The sequence below is a fragment of the Sus scrofa genome, chromosome 6, assembly GCF_054392235.1.
Source record: "Sus scrofa isolate SSC_HxYL_T2T_F1_AM1 chromosome 6, Sscrofa_HxYL_maternal_Yorkshire_Landrace_v2.0, whole genome shotgun sequence".
Lineage (NCBI taxonomy): Eukaryota > Metazoa > Chordata > Mammalia > Artiodactyla > Suidae > Sus > Sus scrofa.
In genome coordinates this window covers 24,487,908-24,509,363 of record NC_139388.1, presented here as the reverse complement: position 1 = coordinate 24,509,363, position 21,456 = coordinate 24,487,908, and the positions used below count along the sequence as shown (strand labels likewise).

Genomic DNA, 21,456 nt, shown 5'->3' with positions numbered 1-21,456 from the left:
GTAAAAATTCCACTTTAACAGTGTGATAGAAGCCTCGACAGATACCACTGTTACACTGTCCTATCCAGTGACCGTAATAGAAATACTTCCCAAAGATTTTGATGGGCAAGATCTTGCAAAAGTTCTACTTTGTTTTGGCAAAGAGAAATGCTTCTTAGATCCACTTTCAAGTCTCTTTAGGTTTAAAACACTCTTCCCTTAGCTGCTGGGAGTGTTCACTATCGACAGCTCAGGGCTGATGATCCCTCGGCTGAAGAGAGCTGCCTGGACCAAGGCCAAGCCTCCATCCTCAGGACAGGCTTCCCACAGCTAGTAACTGGTCAGTGCTGGTGTAGAAAGCCCTGGATGGTTCTTCTGTCACATCCCAGGTCTAGAGAGGAGTCCACTGAGGTCTTTGTTGTAACCGCATCACAGTCCACCTGACCCTTCTTTGCAATCTCCTTGTCCTTTTCACTTCCCCACAGTTATCAATCAAAGAGATTCCTCAGTAAAAATTCAAGAATTTTTATCTTAGAATGCATTTCTAGGAAACTTATTTGTGATATTTACCTATTCTTCCTCATTCAACCACCGGAGAATGTATTCATTTATCCTTTCATCCCATTAGCAAATACATGTTTGATAGTTATTATATGTCACTTACTAAATGAGGAAGACCTTGACCCTGCCCTCATAGAACGTGATTCTTGTTACCACACCAGACTTCCCCAGTGTCTCCCCACGTTCAGCAATTCCCAGAATTCCCTAGTCTCTAATACTTTGCTTTTACGGATGCTTGACTTTTTGCTTAGAACTCCTTCCCTGCCCTTCTTCTCCTGTTTAAATGCTACCTGTCTTTTGTAATTTCCACTCAAATGCTGTGCCTCTCAGAAAGCTATTCCCCACCATATCCAGTTTGGGCTGAACTAAATGGGGGATGCAAATGTGATGCTATTGCCTTCAGGTGACTTTCTAGGTATATTGGTCCCTCTCCCCCTCTTCTCTCCCACCATTTAAGTGCAAGCTTTTTGAGTATAGATTGTTCTTGCATGTATTTGTGCATGTATACACATGCACACACACACAAATACATATATACACAACATATACAAAGTGTATATATGCATAGACATAATAGATTATGTTATATAGTTTATATACATGTACTTTCTATGAGGCAGGCTGAATGTGCTCATTTGCAAAATGATCGAGCGAATAAAAATAGAAAATTAATCTGGGGGAAAAAAAGGTTTTGATGCTATTATCCACAGGCCCAATGATCTAAACAAGCTGATTAATGGGTAGTTCCAATATAATTTTATATTCTGAGGAATTAAATAAGATGGGATCAAATATTCCTTTGATATTTTTGTACAGCAGCTTTTTTTTTCAGCAGTCAGGTTTTCTAGGTACATTCAGTTGTGCTTTTGCAAAACTTAAATGCTACATGTTATATCTATCATGTTATTAACCTTATGTTTCATATTTCTTTGATGTGTTTCCTTTTCATATTCTCTAAGCTCACATGAATCTGATAGGTATCTTTAAAATGGAAACTACAAAGGAATCTTCAATAATATGGGTTCTAAAAGGGCTATCTCTATATAGTACTCCAAGTTAGCAATACTCTTTCTTTTAAAAGACTTGTATATTGTTGAGGTTGTGATAGAACAGTTTATCTCCATATTTTTAAAGAGATTTCTTTTCCTCCTTATTCCCATACATGGATTTCTGTATAACATGTTTGACAAAATTTAGGTCTTGGCAAAGAATAATGTGTTAATTATTATTTTCTCTCTCTTCCTTTTCTTTTTCTTTTTCTTTTTCTTTTTTTTTAGGTACATCTGTCACTAATGTAACAGCCACCGATGCTGATGACCCAGTTTATGGAAACAGTGCAAAGTTGGTTTATAGTATCTTGGAAGGACAGCCTTATTTTTCCATTGAGCCTGAAACAGGTTTGTGGCCTAAATTTTGAATTCTGTTTACCATGTCATTGCCTTAGGGAAATGCCTTTTTTTGGGGATTTGGATTATGAAATGTTATGGTGAAGTACTTCCCTGCCTAGATCAATAATATTTGAATGAGTTATTCCATGCAATGTGAGGCTCATGGCAAGCCTGACAATCATTTTGATACATATTAAAATGAATTGCAGATCTTTTGTAGAATATCATCTTGTTAACAGATAGCTTGGCACCATTTTTCACCCCCCTGGGGGAAAATGCCCTTATACATCAGGCCAACTTAAACATCAGATTTAAGAATGAATACAGTTACTTATGTGCTGCTTGTTGCTTGGTAACATTTATAAATCATTCTAAGTTTCAGTTCCACATATATCCAGTGGGTTTGGAACCTTCTTCATAGTCTTACAAGGAATATCAGATGAAGCCATAAATATTAAACATGCAGTATGCAACTTGCAATGATCATTCTATGCATGGATGTCATCCCATTGGCTATTTGATACCTCATTTGTAAGACAGGATATTGATAACTACCCACTAGAACTCTTATGAAGCAATGATTATTTTTGCCAATGTTAAAACTAGCCAATATCCTGAGTCTAGTGATCGGATTTTAACAAATAGGAAATACATTATCTAAAAAGTGAAACAAAAAAAAAATCCACTTTTTATCGATTTGGAAAATAAGTCCATAAAATAACAGTTTTTTTCAATGAGAACAGGTCTTTTATTTTTTAACATTAGCAATGTGGTAGGAAAGTAAAGCCATCTTGCCAGACTTCTTATAATCTTCGGGTTTTTTGGTAGCCCGTTTTAAAACTGTTATAAATAACACCATCTTTTGTATGTACTATTCCCCTGTATCTGGTGGTTTTGTCTGCAGATTTCCAAATAGAAAAATTCAATATGCAGGCACATACATATATTGTTTCTTTGATTCATGAGTTTTCAGCAAAATTGAGATGAATTTCCATGTCTTACCATTAAGTCAATTATTAATTAAATAAAAAATTTAAAGCCTCTTGGCTTTTTTTTTTTAATTCAAAGAGTGAAATCCTCATGCATTTAAAAGGGAGGAAAAGTACATTTATACATAAATAGGTCATGGCTTAAAATTGAATTTAGATTTGAAAATAGGAAAGAACTCTTGTAAAATACATTAATTAAGGGGCATAATTATGTGTTCTTCCTCAGTGATGAGAGAAGTCTGCCATAAACTTCCTCTCATTTGTGCCCTTTGTAGGCCCTGAGGAAGTGGCAGAGAAGGTAAGTCAGCTCTGCAGTTTAAGGGAAAAGAAAAAGTCTAAAGATGTCTTATTCCTTGGCCAAAGTTCCAGTGAGAGTTAGGACCAGAGTTGACTCACACCCAGGTCCTTAATTTCAAAGCCTCTGTCAGATACCTTTGAACTTCACTTTTCAAAGGCAATAATTATGGTAGAGTGGCTTCTGCAGAAACAGAAATGTATTCACTGCTAAAGTGAAGTTGAGCAGCTCCTGCCTTTGCTCCTTGGCTGTTTGTTGGTTGACTTGAATCTTTTGGTTCACCATTTACAGTGTAATATATTGAGATATAATTGGTACATGACATTATATTAGTTTCAGGTTTATAACATAAAGATTGGATAATACAAATATATTGTGGAATAATTAGCTCAATAAGTCTAGTTAACATCCATCACCTTACGTAGTTAACAATTTTTTTTTCTTATGATAATAACTTTTTACAATCTACTCGGCTGGTAACTTTTAAATACATGACACAGTATTATTAACTGTAGACACCATGCTAAACATTATATCCCCAGGACTTACTTTATAATTGGAAGTTTGTGCCTTTGGATCAGCAATGGATATTAATTCAGCGGCTGTCCATTCAACATTCACTATATGCCATGTACTAAATTAAATATAAAGAGACAAACTCACAAAGGCTAATCTCAGCTTGCAAGCATCTCACAATCCATTTTGGAAGGCAGATTTTGTTTTTTTCGACATAAATACAAGGAAGCATGCTGATGTTACTTAAATAATTTATATCTTAAGATAACTTACCATGAAGTGTAAATAATAAAAGTCCCATACTAAGTTAGAAGATTTGGGTAATTTTAAATCTCATTGACATATATTGCCTTTTGCTTAATTAAATGTTGTCAGCAACATTTAATATTTACATTTTTATTTAGCATAATTAATATTTATCTCAACACATTCATTTTAGCTTTTATTTCCAATTTGACAGATATAAAATAATCTGACTTTTATTTTAGAAAGTTTATGCTGGTACTGTTGTGGAAAATGTAATGGAAGGAAATGATATTGAAGAACGTACCTAATAGTTGCTTAATAAATATTATTTGAGTGAACATGAGGTTTTTGAATAAAGCAGACGTGATACAGAAAGAGAGGCTAAATTTAATAATCAATACAATCAGCATAAGTTCTTTAGATAAAACATCAATAGGTATGAATGAAATATAAACATTATTGTGTAAATGCTTATATAATTACACTTGAATATGTTCAAATGATAGCAGTGTTAGTTGTTCCTAGATAGTCCAAATTTATCTATCTCTAAGGCCTTTGTTCTATTAAAAAAGACTGAGGTTGGTATGAATGTGTGAGTGTGTGTGTACATGCAGTGGAGGAGGGTATAAACACAGAAACTAGGAATATTTTTTAATATTTTGCATTAGAAAATATAGGAACAATGTACAAAGGCCATTAAGCGTTTAAATATTTTTTATTTATTTTTATTTTTTGTAAGCAAAGGGAAAGAAAATACCCTTTCTGGTGACCAAAAGATGTGTATCATTTGTGTCCTTTAGGAAGTTGACTTTGAGGTGGAGTAAGGAGAACACGTAGCTTATTGGGGGGTTAAGATTGTGAAAGATAGAAGAAGCACTGTCTTAGTTTCAGCGGCAGTAACAAAAATGCCATAAACTGGGTAGCTTATAAGAATCAGCAATTTATTTCTCAGAGTTCTGGAGGGTGGATGTCTTCAGGGTGCTGGCATGGTTGGGTTCTGGGGAAGACCCTCTTGTGGGTGACAGAGGCCGATTTCTCCTATCTTCCTGTAAAAAGAGCAAGCTAACTCTCTGGTCTCTTTTTATATGAACGTTAATACTATTTATGAGGGCTTCACCTCATGACCTAATTACCTTTCAAAGCCCCCACCTCCAAGTACCATCAGAGGGGGTTTCGTTTTAACATATGAATCTGGGGAGGGACACAAACATTCTCTCCTTATCAGAGATGGAGAGAATTAGGCAGGGAAGCCCACCATACTGCAAAGATGAAGATCTGATACCCAAGCAAGTCTGGAGGAGAGGGATTAGGATAAGGCAGTGCAGACTTGACAGCAACCTGTCAAAACCCCACAGGCGAAACAGGAATAAAAATTTCTCTTGGAGTTCCCATCATGGCTCAGTGGTTAATAAATCCGACTAGGAACCATGAGGTTGCGGGCTCCATCCCTGGCCTCGCTCAGTGGGTTAAGGATCCAGCATTGCAGTGAGCTGTGGTATAGGTCACAGACACAGCTCAGATCCTGAGTTGCTATGGCTCTGGCATAGACCAACAGCTACAGCTCCAATGAGATCCTTACCCTGGGAACTTCCATATGCTGTGGCTGTGGCCCTAAAAAGGACAAAAAGACAAAATTATCTTAAAAAGACTCCCATGATGCACAAAAATGACCAGGCTTTATTATCACCTGCCATGTGCAGTCATTGGCTGGGATGTGCCTGGGAAGAGTAGGGCCTTCACTTGAATTTTAAAACTGATCCTAAAGATGCCTCAGCTGGAGGGTGTCAGCTGATTGCACTCTTTGGCAAGTTTTGTTTTGTTTTGTTTTTTGCTTTTTAGGGCCACACCTGCGGCTTATGGAAGTTCCCAGGCTAGGAGTCGAATCAGTACTCCACAGCCACAGAAACACCAGATCTGAGCTGCCCCTGTGACCTACACCACAGCTCATGGCAACAACAGATCCTTAACCCACTGAGTGGGGCCAGGGATTGAACTCCATCCTCATGGATCCTAGTTGGGTTTGTTTCTGCTGAGCCACAACAGGAACTTCCTGGTGAGTTCTTTCTTGAGGAGAAATCCAGGTAGAGGGCCTCTGTGGATGCCACAACATGTGGCAAAAACAAAAGGGAGCACGTTGAGAATGTGATGTTTACTTAAAAGAGTAATACACAAAACTAGCATATGCACAGAATTCACCAAAAATTGCTAGTGGAAGTTCTAATCGTTACATTTATTGAAGGAAAAAGGCTGTTTGGATATTGTGATTAATAATAAGAAATGTATATTTGGTCTTTGTCCCAGTTTCTGGCACAGAGCTTAGAATTTCCTAAGAGGTGAGGGAGATAACGGTGTCTTTTATTACATTAATCAAGTGACTTTTGCAACTGTCATCATGGCTGGTTGCTAAGGGAACTATCCTTGCGATTAAAGGGTTTAAACTTTCAGTTCCACCCTCTGACCTCTGGGGAGGGGAGGGGAGTGGGCTAGAGTTTGAATCATTTGCCCAAAGCCCATGATTTCATCCATCCTGCCAGTTAATGAAGCCTCCATAAAACCCGAAAAGGGTTGGGTTTGGGGAGCTTCTGGATTGGTGAACACGTGGAGATCTGGAGAGAGTGGTACCTGGACAAAGCATGAAGTCTTGGTGGCCTTTCTCCATACTTTGTCCATGCATCTCTGCCATCTGGCCAGTCCTGAGTTATATCCTTTTACAATAAACTGGTAATCTAGTAAATAAAATGTTTCTCTGAGTTCTATTAACCACTTTAGCAAATTAATTAAAGTCAAAGAGAGGAGCTTGGGAATTTCTGATGGGCCAGAAAAACAGGTGACATTCTAGACTTGCAGCTGGATTCTGGAGTCCAAGAGGGGGGTCAAGGAGAACCTCTAATTTTTAGTCACTTGTTCAGCATAGGCGACAGCCTGGACTTGCGACTGACCTGATATCTGAAGTGTGAGGGGAGGGTAGTGATGTAGCACCAAACATTTAACCTGTGTACCTGGGTGCTGTCTCTGGGTAGAGAGTGTCAGACCTGAGCTGAATTTTACAACATGGGGCTGGTATCTGGAGAATCATTTAGTGGCATGATCTTTGTAAGGAACATTGCTCACTGACCGGTTTCAGGAAGTCCTTTATGCTAGAATATTTTCAATAAGCAAAAGGAAACCAGAACATAGGAGACAAGAATGAATTGTTGCCTCTTGTTTTTATCCTCACGAGAATACTAAGAACAGACTCTGGACTTTGCAACAGAGAAGTGCTGCTTCCCTCTTGCTTGCTACTTTCCAACTTTAGGGAATCATTTCCTTTTGCCATGCCATGTGGAGCTCTCTGTCTCAGGGAGAAATCCTCCTCTTGTTTTAGGTATAAGCTGAAGACTGTAGAAAGATATGCCATGTGTTCTGTTTATCATCTTTGAGCTCATAATCATTAATTATCTTGCATGTTGATTTGTTTTTATTTTTTAAGTCAATTTTCATGCTAGAATATCTATTTCATGAAAGAATGGGGCTTGTCTGATTTGTTCATTTTATATCTCTATGCCTAGCAGAGTGTTTGGCACCTAAGTTCTTTCAATAAGTAGTTTAGATAGGATGTTAAGAAGGGGGAGGGTGGGAAGGAAAAAATGAAGAACAAATTAATAAAGAGAAAGAAAACAGCTCACCACTACTCATTGGGAAGTTGGGTGATGTACCAGGTAGGGAATCCAGGTTGGTTTCCAGCCATTCTTCCTTCTGTTTCTGTGGTGGGAAGATCACCATTTGAAACTCAGACGTGATTGTTGTTGAGACTCACTTAAGACTCAAATTCATGTCATCTCCAAGTCTCATACTATGCCTTAAGTGTCTAGCCAACACAGTGCTATTCTGGATATGTGCAAAAATGAGCCTTGAGACTGTGATAAACTCATGCCCAGATTTAGTTCTAGATTAGATGTTGACATAGAAAGGTTCTGGGGCCATTGCAGAAGGAAGGGATGTTTATTAATGTACCTCCCTATTCCAGAGTCCACAGTGATAGTAATAATAATAACAGCAACAACAAAAGGAAAATAACATTGTGTTTCTAAACCACAGCATAGAGAGATGGGTTTCTGTCTCCGTTTTGCAAGTGACAGAGTTGTGTTTCGGAGAAAGTAAGACAAAATGCCTTCCCTATCTTTAAATTGAACTCTCTATCAAATTATAAATAACAGGAATAACTAAGAAAACAAGAATAGAAATGACAACCACCACATTTATTGAACACGTATTATGTTCTTGGCAGTGTGCTGAATGGGTTTGTGTGCATTGTCAAATTAATTTAATTTATTCCACACAATATTTTGAGATAGATACTAGTGTCATCTCAGAGTTACTGATGAGAGAACAGAGGGTCAGAATTGATACATTTATTGCACGAGGTGTTTGAAGCAAGGTTCAAAGTGAGTCTCTGTGATTCCAGGATCCAATTTTTAACATTCTCCTGTACCCCCACTTGACTTCTGCTTGGGGCTGTCACTGGTTTGAAAGTGGACCTATAGAATTTGAGAGCAAGCCCAGATCTCCTTCATACATAGACATGTATGTATGTATACGTCTTGGCAGTTTGGTGTCAGATAGGATGTGAGGCAGTAGTAATTGTAAAATGAATTGTCTTTTTTTTATGTGCATACTCTTTTATTGAAGTAAAATTTATTTACAACATTGTATAAGTTCCAGGTATATAATATAGTTATCCACAATTTTTTAAATCTCCATTTGTAATTACTATACAATATTGGCTCTATTCCTCATGTTGCTGAATTGTCATTTTTGTGAATAGCTTCAAAAGGCTGAAAATAGCTTATTTGTATTCTATAAATGTTTTCTCTTTTTTTGGTTCCCCCTCCCTGCCACCCCCAATACCATATGTTTGCTTGTAACATTTTGGGCACAGACAGGGGGAAATGTGGCATTTCTTTAAAAAGCTACTACTTTGAGGCCAGCAGTGAGGAAACAGTTGCAGTCCATCCGAAGTGATTGAAGATAGGAAGTCTAAATAAAATGCAAGGCAAGTGAATAATAAATGCTTAATTATCTAAAGAAATCAGGGTAAAGTTGCAAGATAGTCTAAACTTTGCTCCAGGCAAGCAAGAGTGTGAAAAATGACCTGCTTAAAAATAAACTAACTTAATTCATTGACCTTTTTTTGAAACTCAGACCATCTTTCTTCATTGAATACAACTAACATTTGTCTCAGTGAACCTGTAAAAATGAGCCAAGGAAAAAATACTCCTTGGGGAAAAAAAATCCATGTAATGAATGGTTCTGTTTTATAAAAATCAAGATAACACATGGAGTCTTCATGGAATGCCTTTATGGAATTGAGTCATTGTTCTACCTTCTGAGCCAAAGTGATAAATTACAAACACACAAGGTCTCTTCTTCAATCAGGATTACGTAGATTATCATTTCTACTGCCAAGGGAATGGCCAAAGACTTTTTGGTCCAGACCTTTGAGAAGAAATATTCAGATAAATGATGCAAGGATATGCCTTGATCAGAGAGAATGTCTTTGTAATTTACACAGAAGTGATATTTCATCAACATCGACATGCTGTTAAGTCATATTCTTGGCATTGAGGGTGCAATGTTGGGGATGATAAACCCAAAATTGTGTGATAACATAGGACAGACACATGCCAGAATTCATGAGATAGGAATTGAGAGGAGTCCCAGCTAAGTCAACCAGGATGGAAAGAGGAGATTAAAGAAACTTTATAAAAGGTAGTGATACCGAAGACTGTGTCCTGAAAAACTATGTCCTGTGACAGGTGATTGATGTAGGGGAGGGAAAACTGTTAAACAAGGCCTCTGAGCAAGAAGAAATCAAAGGGGTATATGGTCAGGAGAACAACAATGGATATGGGGGTTATATTGAAAAATTCAGTTGTTTTCACTTCCTCCATTGTATCTGAAGATTTTTACTTCAAGAGACTTTTTTAGATAAACTTAGTCTGTGATTTAGGCATTCAGACTCCTATTAATTTGAATGAGTGCCATCACCTCTTGGGAATAAGTATCCACTTTTTAAAAACACCGATTATAATCCTGTTAATGATCATTCATGAAATTGGAGAATAAAGCGTATACTCCATACTGTGCTTTTGATTTTCACCAATTAAGATGGTCTTGAATATTATTTTTATATTTTTGTTTTTATTGAATCAAATAAATTATAATTTTTTAAAATAGGATATTCCCACTTAGAACAACCCAAAAGCTTTTTTTGCATTAATGGTAAATAGAAAGGTACTGCAGCATTATTAAAGACAAGACAATTCTTTCCATTAAAACCCCTGGATTTGGCATTGAAAGTTTGACTTACAGGTGGGAATGATGTGGAGAGGAGGGAAGCTGGCTTGACCAGTTGCCAGGGACAGCTTCATCTTAATAGATGAAGAAACTCTTTCTAAAGTTCTGGCCAAAAGCTAATCTGCACCAATCACACAGCTGACTCACTTTGAAAATTTCAGAACACCCCCGATCAGGTCCTCCCCTGAAGTGGCAAGTGGGTGGGGGAGGGGCCGGTACAGCTGCTTCTGTTAACATGTGGAGTCTCTTCTAAGCCTCCTGGAGGAAGAACAGGGGTTCCCCTCAGAGAACTTAGGCATGAAGCCAATAGAGAGAAGGATTTGGGAGGGAGCCAAAGAGTGCTTTTCTCACCTGTGGGGATAACCTCCGCTCTTCATTCAATTTATATTCTCTTTACACAGTAAGGGGCATAGGTTTCTATAATTTTCAAGGAAAGAATACAAGCAGAGAGACTTCTTTTTTGAACACACAGACATACACACTCAGATACATGTTTGGAGCAACTAAAGATGAGGGGAACTATCAGTTTGTGAGTCTGTGTTTGTTTTAGACCAAAAGAGCATATAGAGAAAGACATTTCCTCTCTGAGATTCCTTACATTTCAGGTCGAAGATTACTAGTGAATGTTGAATAAAATCATAGCTAGCATGTGCCAGTGTCTTGGCACTCTTGTTTAATCCCTATTACATATGGAGTAACTATTTTAAAATATCTAATGAAAGATGAGGATTATGAAGATCCTTGAGATTTAACAATATGGCCAAAGTCAAGCAGGTGACAGGTGTTTTGTACATATAGATCAAAGTCAATATTTGTTGAAAAACATGAATGGATGAATGAGCGAATAATAAGAATCTAAAGTGTATAATGCCATTTGTACATATGTTTAAATCTCACTGTGTTGTTGAGTCCCAACTAAATGATGATATGATGGCAAAATTTCTTTTTAAATATCTTATTGATTAATATTCTCATTTGCTCAGTATTTATTTATAGATGATATTCTTAACAAATGCTGTTCCTCCCTAGTCTCACTGCTGATTAAATCTTCATATCCCAGTGAGTATATCAGCTGGCTGCTTGCACACACTGACTTAACAATTGTTTATTTCCCTGCTTGGAGTCTCTTGTGGGAGGTAGAGTATGTTGAGTAAGTGCTGTGGTCACGTTAATTGTTTTATGATTACTAAAAATAATCTCCCACCCCAGACAGAACAATTATGTATACTTGAGTAAGCTGAAAATAGTGTGACTGTCATATCCCTTACACCTTTGAACAATTTTTAAGCACGGAGGGAGCTGTCCAGTGCTGACCATAGCTAGAGTCAAAGGAATGTATTTTTAGAGAAACCAGTCTTTGAATCTGCATGGTAACTGGAAAGAATGTGAACTACTCAGACTCCTCAATATTTAATAACTTCGGTCACACTGGGGTGCTTTGGGATGGGTGTATGTGGAAGCAAAAGCAAATACTTACTCCCCCATGACATCCATCCAACCTGTGTAGACCAGGTAGGATCAGGAATTTTTCTCACTTTACTATGCATCATGTCCTTGTAGAAGTAAATTGTAATTTCTATTTCTGTGGCGATATTATTTTTCCTTTGAAATATAGCTTTGGGTTTCATTTGGACTAGTTATGACTTTGTGAAAAAGGACAAAGATGTGTCTTTAAACCGATTTTAGAGAGAAATGTGGTTTGTCTAAGAATATCAAGGATTAACTTTATATACTAAAAAATGCATTACACACATATATACACATACCCCTTTGCTTTTTTTTTCAATTATAGAATAGCAGCTTTTATTTGTGTAATTCCATCCTTCCCACCTTCCATCCTTATGGCTTAACTCTACATCCCCAGCAGTTAAGATTACCTAAGACTATATTGAACACATCACTGGTGCTCAGTAATTGTTTTTAAATATAATGGCAAATGTGAACTTTCCTGGTGGCTCATTGGGTTAAGGATCTGGCATTGGCACTGCTGTGGCATGAGTTCGATCCTCGGCCTGGGAGTTTCCACATGCCATGGACATGACCAAAAAAATATAATGTGGCAAGTGTGACTTTATTTTTTTATTTGTTTGTCATTTCTAGGGCCGCACCCATGGCATATGAAGGTTCCCATGCTAGGGGTCTAATCAGAGCTGTAGCCTCCAGCCTACACCAGAGCCACAGCAATGTGGGATCCGAGCCGCATCTGCAACCCACACCACAGCTCACGGTAACACTGGATCCTTAACCCACTGATCGAGGCCAGGGATGAACCCACAATCCCATGGTTCCTAGTCAGATTTGATAGCCACTGAGCCTCGATGGGAACTCCAAGTGTGACTTTAGATGTAGCTCTCAAAAGAAGGATTATCTAACACTCAAGTTGCTCTAGTTTGGAAAACAGACAATTAAGTATCATAAAATATCATCTGTGATTATAAAAATATGAATATTGGAAGCTCAGAGAAAGGAGTTACTACATACTAGACACCACCCTCCTTAAGGCAAAGGGACTCTCTGAAATAGGTCTAGTGTACAGATAAGAATCCACTGAGAAGCTGGATTAGGAGGAATATACAAATACTTCATCTGTTTTCTTAAAAGTCAAATTCCAGGAGCATTCCTGAGAGTTTCCTCTGGGCTTAAGCATGAAAGACCATCATTTCTCTAAGAAAGACTATCTTAAAAGAAAAGTTTCAACCATAATTATAGGATCTGATCTAGTTCTCACTATGCACCCAGTGTCTAGCACTGTGCCTTCCTTGTGATAGTTGTTCACGAAACTTGTTATAAATGAACCACTAAACAAGGACAATTAAATCAAAGATGAGCAAGGCTCAAAAATGGGCTTCCTCAGAAAGATGCAGCAGCTGTCAATTTCAGATCCCAGGAAATTTTGGATTTGAAAAATGGATACTCTGGAAGATTAGAATATATCTTTGTGTTCTTATATCCAATATATATTAGCATCTGATCATCCAATTGTTTGAGCCCATTGGGTATGACATTGCTCATGATAGAGCAGGGACAGAGGATGTGTCCGTAGATGCTACATAAGAATAGCCCATAACATCATTGTTATCAGTTTGTGTCTCCTGTTCCAGAAGCAGGGACCTCTCATAGCATGGAACATAATGCTGTACATTGTATTCTGTTTATAAAATCAAATGGAAGGACGGTACCATTTTTTGATCATCTACTATGTGCCATTTCTTATCATTTTCTTCATGACCCTGTGATGTGGGTGCTAGGATCCTCACTTTACATAAAGGAAGTAAAAGCTCTAAGCAAGTTAATTTCTGGTAAATACTTAGGTAGTAACACTCAGAGCTGGTTTCCTGACCACATCTATCTGATTTCAAGCTCTGCTGCATTACACTTTGCATGTCCTAATGAAGAGGATTGGGGGAAAAAAACAAAAACAACAAACAGAGAAAAGCCAATGAGTCCAGAAGATTAAAAAGAAAAGAAAGAAAAAGAAGAGAGAGACCCCATATATTTTAATGCCCTATTTTATATTAATGTTTATTTTCAGTTGAGTAAATAGGTATTTATTGATCACCTCCACTCTTTAGGGATAAAATGATGAATGGGATACATATGGTCCTGACTTCCTGGAGTTTACAGAACAACTAGAGAGATTTCAACCTAAATAATTATGCTAAAATACATCAGTTGGAGTGCTTTCCTATTTATTGTTCAGAGTGCCATGAAGGAATGATGCAAGGACATGATATAGTTGATTTATGATTATTATTGTTGTTTGAAGGGTTGGATTGAATTTCACAAAAAGAAAGTGGAAAAAATAACAGAACATTCTTGAATAATGAGAATAATTGGTTCAGATAAATAGAGATAGGGATGATTCAGGAATTTGGGGTAAGGGAGTCTAAAAGAGTGCTTCTTGCCAAGAATAGTCTTAAGAGAATCAGTTCTTCATTTTTCAGGAATTGGAGGGACTTTCCACTTGCAGTGAAATAGATTCAGGGAAAAAAAATTGAGCGTAAGTAATGGTCAATAGGAGTACATTTATTTCCGTAGGCGATTTTGTGGTTATAATATGGAAGTAAATGATTATTTCTATCCATACTGATTTAATCGATATTTACAGACTAAATACACTTTATTTTTTTTTTGTCTTTTCAGGGCCGCACCTGTGGCATATGGAAGTCCCCGGGCTAGGGGTCGAATCAGAGCTGCATCTGCCAGCCTACACCACAGCCACAACAACACAGCATCTGAACCTCGTCTGTGGTCTACTCTACAGCTCATGGCAATGCCAGATCCTCAACTCACTGAGTGAGGCCAGGGATTGAACCCGTATCCTCATGGATGCTAGTTGGTTTTGTTATTACTGAGCCACACTGGGAACTCCTAAATATACTTTTCAGATGTTTGTGTGCCTGGTACTGTGCACAGAGTAAGTAAAAGAGACCCAAGTTTTGTGTTTTCATAGGCAGGGACTAAGGAGCATGTGGGTCTCTAAATGAAGCAAAAAAAAAAAAAAAAAAAATTGAGATTTAAACTTTACAATTTGTGATTATGCACAATTTCCCATTCAAATCCTAAATGTGATTATTTTATTACAATCCAGACTGTTTTATATGACCATGAGGAGCAGAAATACGGAACAGTAAATTAGTTATTTTAGTGTTCGTAAGGTTAACAGGATTGAACTGTTTAGTAGATGTAAGCATAACCGTAATTAGATAGTTTTTTTTTTTTTATATCTAGAGAGTTTCTTTAAAAGTAGTTTCTATGTGCGGTAAAATTTTATCGTGTGTGACAGAGTGCTATTGGAACTTTCCTTTCCATCCCATTAACTTTAATAATGTTGCTGTGGCATTATCTATCTTAAAAGCTACCTTTGCACTCTGACACCTGTGGATCTTTTAAAGACAGGATTTGAGGTCGCCTAATCGTGCTATTTAATAACAAACAGATTTGGGAAAGAGATATGAAAATGATATGACTATATTTACATAATGAAACAAAATGCAAACCTGATTCCCTTGTTCTTATCCTCAGTGGAGTATAAGTTAGCACCCCCAGATAGAAATAGTAATAACGGAAAGCCCTTACTGTAGAGTAGGCCCAGGACAATAGAGCTAAAAAACTTAGTAATTTAAAAGAACTGCCATCAACGTCACTGGTCTTAAGTCCCCTTTTGGAAAACCTAGAGTCCAGGAAACAAGTAGCCCTATTACATTCTCATAGGATTAGTTCTGCTCTATGACTTGAGTCAAGTCACATGAGTTTACATGACTTCATATCAAATTAGCCATTTTTAACAATCATGTTCTGCAAACTTCACACAATTGTATTTTAAAAACCATTCCCTTGTGAGGCAGCTGTTTGAACAAGAATTGTTAATAATTGGGTATGCATAGAATGTTTACAAGTGTGGGACTGGTTGTATGTTTTTCTCACTCTGTGGATCCATATCTGTAGTTATTCTATAATAGTTGGAAGGAAATAACCCCACCCTCCCACCATGTTCCATTTTCTATCCACCAGGTCTACCAAATTGCAGTTGTAAAATATTAGAATTGTCATAATGGGATCTTTTCTGAAATGACATCACTTTCTGTCATATTTGAAAATAGATTTGGGGGAAAAGCACGTTTAAAAACAGCATTTGTCTTATTTACATTTCATATGAACTCTAAAGTAATGTGCCTCCTACACTCTGGAAAAGAGTTCCTGAAGACTTTCATCTAAAGCAACTGAAAAATATGCTGAAAGGAAGCAAAAGAAACAAACAAAATCTCTGTGTTATATATAAACACTTCTTTATAACAAAGCTAAGCCTCTGAATGGTCACTGTGTTTCTGACAGAAGGAAAGATTCAGGATGTCAGTGTGGCTTGGGATTTCAGACCAGCCCAGGGGGTGTGGGAAACCCTGGACTCTCTGGAGTAAGAGTTCACCTTGTTACCAGCATTCCCAAGTTGATGGCGATCATTCAGCTATTTCCTATCCCTAAGACCTTACTCTTTATGTGTTCAGGCTGGATGAGCATAACTCCTTTTAGAGTGCTTACAAGTTAAGATCCAGATAACAAATTCTCTGTCCAGCACATAATTTCCACTCAACTACTTGATTCTCTTACCTGCCAAAGTTAGAATTCTTACTGAATGACATGAAGCCAACTGCCACCACCTTGAGTGACAATTGTTGGTAACATAGGTCATTGGCTTGAGAATGGATTTGGGTGGAAAAATGGAGGTGTGTCCACATTTAACACACCAAAAACCCCGCCTTTATTATCTGGGTGGGGCATCTCTAGAATGCAGGACCAGAAAGCTCACCTGTGTGTTGTGTTCAGGTCCCTTAACAACTGAGTGAGAAATGGAGTTTTCAGAGCCAGTCCCCACCCTACCCAGAGGAGGTCCTGGTTTCTGCATATCCACTCCACTCTTTGTGGTTGGGTTGTCACATTGACAAAGGACTGTCTTTTCCCATGCTGACTGCCAACACCTGGCTCTGAGTCAATTTGTCTCACTTTTCCATGCAACTATTTCAATAAATGTCAAGGTGCTGAATTTTTACATGTGCGATATTTATATAAGGGGAGAATAAGCCCAACCATAATTCAATCTTAAGGTGTCAGGGTGTTTTACAGGCATAAATTCATTAGACTCTGCAGCTCCCTGTTAGGTAGAGCAGCAGTTCTGCTCGGGTTCTTGAACATTCTCTTGAACATTCTGTGGCCAGAGATTTCCACGCAAGAGGTGAAGAAGTGGGGAAACTCAACTCTAGTTCGACCTCCACACATCTTACGAGGAGATCTGCTGATAACTATTTACTTGTCTCTTTACTTTTATACGGGATTCCTCACAAGCTTACATGAAAAAAAAAAAAAGATACTCATTCAGGCATTGAGTCACTGAAAAATATTAAAGTGCGCTGGGAGGCAACTATGTGTCAGGTACTGTTGTAAAGGCTGGTAAACATCAGTAAACTAGGAAAGTCCATTTGTTTATTGTCCACTCGCACTGGAATGCATGTAGGCAGAGGTTTTGATCACTGAGTAAGAAAGAAAGGAACCAGCCCAGAGAGGCTCTTATTTTGGAAGGGCTGCCTGGGGAAGTCTCACTAATAATTTGACGTTCAAGTAGAGATATCACAATGCTGTTTTTACAGATGAAGAGAGGGTCAAAAAGATTTGCTCATGGCCACAATATTTTGTGTACCTGGGGTACAGTGGGTGTTGAGATTCTGAGTATATGGCTATCCTTTTATAACAAGGAATCATGAAAATCACTTCTTAACGTCTTGTAGTGTTTATCCAAGTGTTGAGGGGACTAAACATGGGCTTAGTCACCTGTTTGTGGAGTGAAAAAGATTGGAACAGGAATATTTTTACTGAAAAGAGGATATTTAAAGCCTTAGAGATTAAGATTGACAGAGAGGGGCAGATAAATTAGAGGCTAAAAGAAGAAAAAAAGCACGTATAGAAGACAAATTTCTGTGTGATAAGGGTGAAGAGCGGTATTTAAACTCATACCAAAGTTCAAAAGAGGAGGGAATGAATTTGCATTTTAGCAGGCACTTGCTCATACCAGCCTCATCTTCTTTTTTATTATTAAAGTATAATTGATTTACAATGTGGTGTCAATTTACGCTATGCAGCAAAGTGACCCGCTCATACATACATTATACCTTCATTTTTAAAATATTATTTTCCATCATGGTTTATCTCAAGAGATTAGATATAGTTCCTTGTGCTGTACAGTAGGACCTCATTGCTTATCCATTCTAAATGTAATAGTTTTCATCTACTAACTCCCAGTTCATCCCATTGCCTCCCCACCACCCCATAGTCACAGATCTATGTCTGTGAGTCAATTTCTATTCTGTAGATAGGTTCATTTGTGCTGTATTTAGATTCCACATAAAAGTACCTCCTATTTTAGACTGAGAACTCTTCCAGACCAGAGAACTGTACCACATTTATCTTTAACTCTCCAAATCTTAGTGCAACACCTGTTTCAAAGAGGTGCTCTCACCATAGCCATTGATTTGAATGGCATTAGCCATGCTTTTGTAAAGATGAAGAATTAAAGAGGGTGGAAAAGGGGTGACATGGCTTCTTTTGTCTTGCCCCACTGGAAGTTATGCTAAGAAATTAGTTATTTGGAGTGTTTTGAGAGAGTTAGAATAAATACAAAAGACCACTAAGGAAGAAAGAAGTGTTGATGTTATTTATTCTCTTCTTTTTTTGTGTGTTTTGTTTCTGTTTGTTTGTTTTGTCTTTTTAGGGCCACCCCCATGGCATAGGGAGGTTACGAGGTTAGGGGTCGAATCAGAGCTGTAGCTGCCAGCCTATGCTACAGCCATAGCCACAGCAATGCCAGATCCTAGCCATGTCTGCAACCTATACCACAGCTTATGGCAAAACTGGATCCTCAATCCACTGAGTGAGGCCAGGGATCGAACCTGCATCCTCATGGATGCTAGTCAGATTTGTTTCCGCTGAGCCATGGTGGGAACTCCCTACTTATTCTCTTCTTGATTCTCTCACATGAGCCTTCTTTGGATGTTAAGCTCACTCACATCAGAAACAGACCCCTGGAATTCATTGTAATAACAAAGTGTTTGCATACATGAAGACAGTGAGTCTAATATTATTTGTCTGTAAATATGTAAAACAACAAAAAAGGATTCTCCACATTGATACTGATCAGGCAAATAGCTATTGAAAGAACTCCTGAGATGTTCAGAAAAAAAAGCAAAAGCATTCTTATATCTTTGGAGCCCTTTGGAGACATTCCTTTGCAACAATTGCTAGAAAAAGACAAGGGAAAAAAATTACAGATCTTAGTAATCATCAGTATGATATGCCTCTGTCTATGACACGATATATTTGATGTGTTCTATAGTTTTCAGGAAATATATGTTTTTTATAAGGATGCATGAAGAAACACACTATTACTTAGACACATTAGTGCTTATGGTGAGAAATATTGGAATTGGAATAGGGAATTTCTGGATTCCATCATCATTTACTGGCAGTATGACTTTGAGTGAGTCACTTATTATGCTGTATTTTGACAGAGTAGCAAAAGTACGTCTTCCACGCCACCTTGCCCACATTTCTTTGATTCGAGCCCTTGATCATCTTAGAAACCAAGTGTTCATGGTCTTCATTTAATATGGGGAAATCGTTCTGAGAGAGGATAGGTGACTTGTTCAAAGTCACCTAAAACATAAACGTCAGATTCAAAGACAAACGTATGCCTTTGTCATCATCCAAAAATGTTTTCTCTGTATCCCACAATTTCTCTGAAGTATGTTGCACTCATGTGCATGCACAGGGCTTACTCCTGGAGATGGAATTTTATTCTGCCTTACACGGTACACAGTGGCATGTGCAGGGAAGCTGCAGTTTTCTCAGAACCAGCATCTTGCCTTGCATTCTTTCCATTGTGAAAAGGTCAACGGCAGACCAGCACATAAACCTCAGTTCCTGTAATTAACCATGAGCAACTGAGAGTTTGATGGAGCTCATCTTTCACCTGCCATGGGTATCTGCTACAGAGGATCCTCAGTGCTTAGCTTGGCAAATAGGAGGTAGGTGGTGAGTGCCTACTGAATTGAAGGAAGCAGGCATTTAGAGAAGACAGAGAGCCTCAATGTTCACTCATTCATGCATTCACACACCAACTGTGTATTCCCATCATATGTATCTTTATTTAGATTTGTCGTAACAAAGATATTAAAAAGAATGCATACAGCAAGGAAAGGAAGGGGGAATGGGGCCCGAGAAGAGGTCAATGAGAATCAGGAAGAGAAAGAGAAAGGGGAAGTCATACATTTTTAAAATAAATCCAGAGCAGAAAAAGGAAGAGGTACTTATTTGTTACAGTTTTTACTTTTAATATAGACAGTAAAAATCATAAGCCACTTAATGTATTTGAAGAAACAGAGCTCTGATGTATTTTGACAACTGTCACTAAGGGAACAAAAGATCCCTAAAAAATATTCTCTTACTAACCCTCTGTATAGTAACTCTGTATTAACTGGAAACATCTACCTCGCTTTCCACTCTGACTGGTTTTGCCTCTGGCTTGCCTCCCAGGAAGGTCAGATGGCCTCTTGTTTATACGCGTCTAATTATCTGTCCTAGAGGGACATAGAGATCCGTTCTCCAATGCCTGCCTCTCTAGTGTGGGGTGTACTCCTGCCTGGATTTCAGTATTCACAAGTGTCCGGGGCTAATTATAGTTAAATGTGTCCTATGTATAGAAACACTGATAATGAACAGCTCCTGCAGGTGACATGTATCTGTCTCTCTCTCTTCCCCCGCCCCCTGCAAGGTAAGTATCACTCTCCCAGCTGCACAAAGGAAAAAAAGCCAGAATCAGGAAAGCCACTGAGCTGTGAGCCTGGTTGCCCCATTTCCTGTAGCTCTGTGTGTTGCAATCCACCCCCCTGATTTTACACTTAGCTTGGAAGGATTGGGAAGTTAGCCCCATATCTGTCTTCTCCACTGTATCCTCAGTACCTGAAACGGTGGTCAAAACAGAGTAGTCCTTGACAAATATTCGTGGAACCACAGATTGATTCCTTGTCAGTTACTTAGCCGTACTGTTTCTTCCCCTGACTCTGTACAAAAGAGAGCCAGGGGCCTTCTGTGCCACCTGCCCTCTGAGATCCTCAGCTGGGGGCTGAGAGGCATTGACTGCAAGAGTGCAAAGAATTCTGGTGCAAAAAAAAAAAAAAAAAAAAAAAAGAAAGAACAAAATAAACTAAAAGCCATGATAACAAGCAAGAGTGAAAAGGAAGGATGGGTGCTGTGCAGGGGAAGGAAGCTGACAGTGCTTCTTGCACAGACAGGGATCTGGCGAAGAGGGAGTCACGTAGCACCATTGTTTGAGAAGAGGCATGAGGAGAGGAGGAGGAGGAGAATTCTATTTTGAGAGATGATGCGAAGGAAAGAAGTCACTCTGCTGGGAAAAAAGAGAGCCTACAGCCCCAAAAAAGAATGTAGGAGGATTTCAAAAACAGAACTGGGGGGAGATACTAAACGGGTCAACTAAGATTCAGGGGAGACAGGCTCAGAAGGAGTGGTGAGAGGATTATCCAAGGTTGTTTCCTTGAGAGATCGGTGCCCCTTATATTGTTTCAGATGAATTAAGCTCTCA

At 38.3% G+C, this 21,456-nt stretch overlaps 1 protein-coding gene across 25 annotated transcripts in view; it reads left to right on the top strand.

The window, feature by feature from the left end:
• The window catches only part of CDH8 (cadherin 8), a 1,221,794-nt gene that overhangs the window by 1,021,161 nt on the left and 179,177 nt on the right, over nucleotides 1-21,456 (top strand). For all 25 annotated transcript variants that reach the window (XR_014805726.1, XR_014805728.1, XR_014805725.1 and 22 more), the window contains one exon: nucleotides 1,818-1,937. Coding sequence is in view for 22 of the 25 variants with exons in the window: in XM_084959944.1 (XP_084816070.1) it covers nucleotides 1,818-1,937 (120 nt within the window). In the remaining 3 variants the exon portion in view is untranslated. The remainder of the gene's footprint in view (nucleotides 1-1,817; nucleotides 1,938-21,456) is intronic.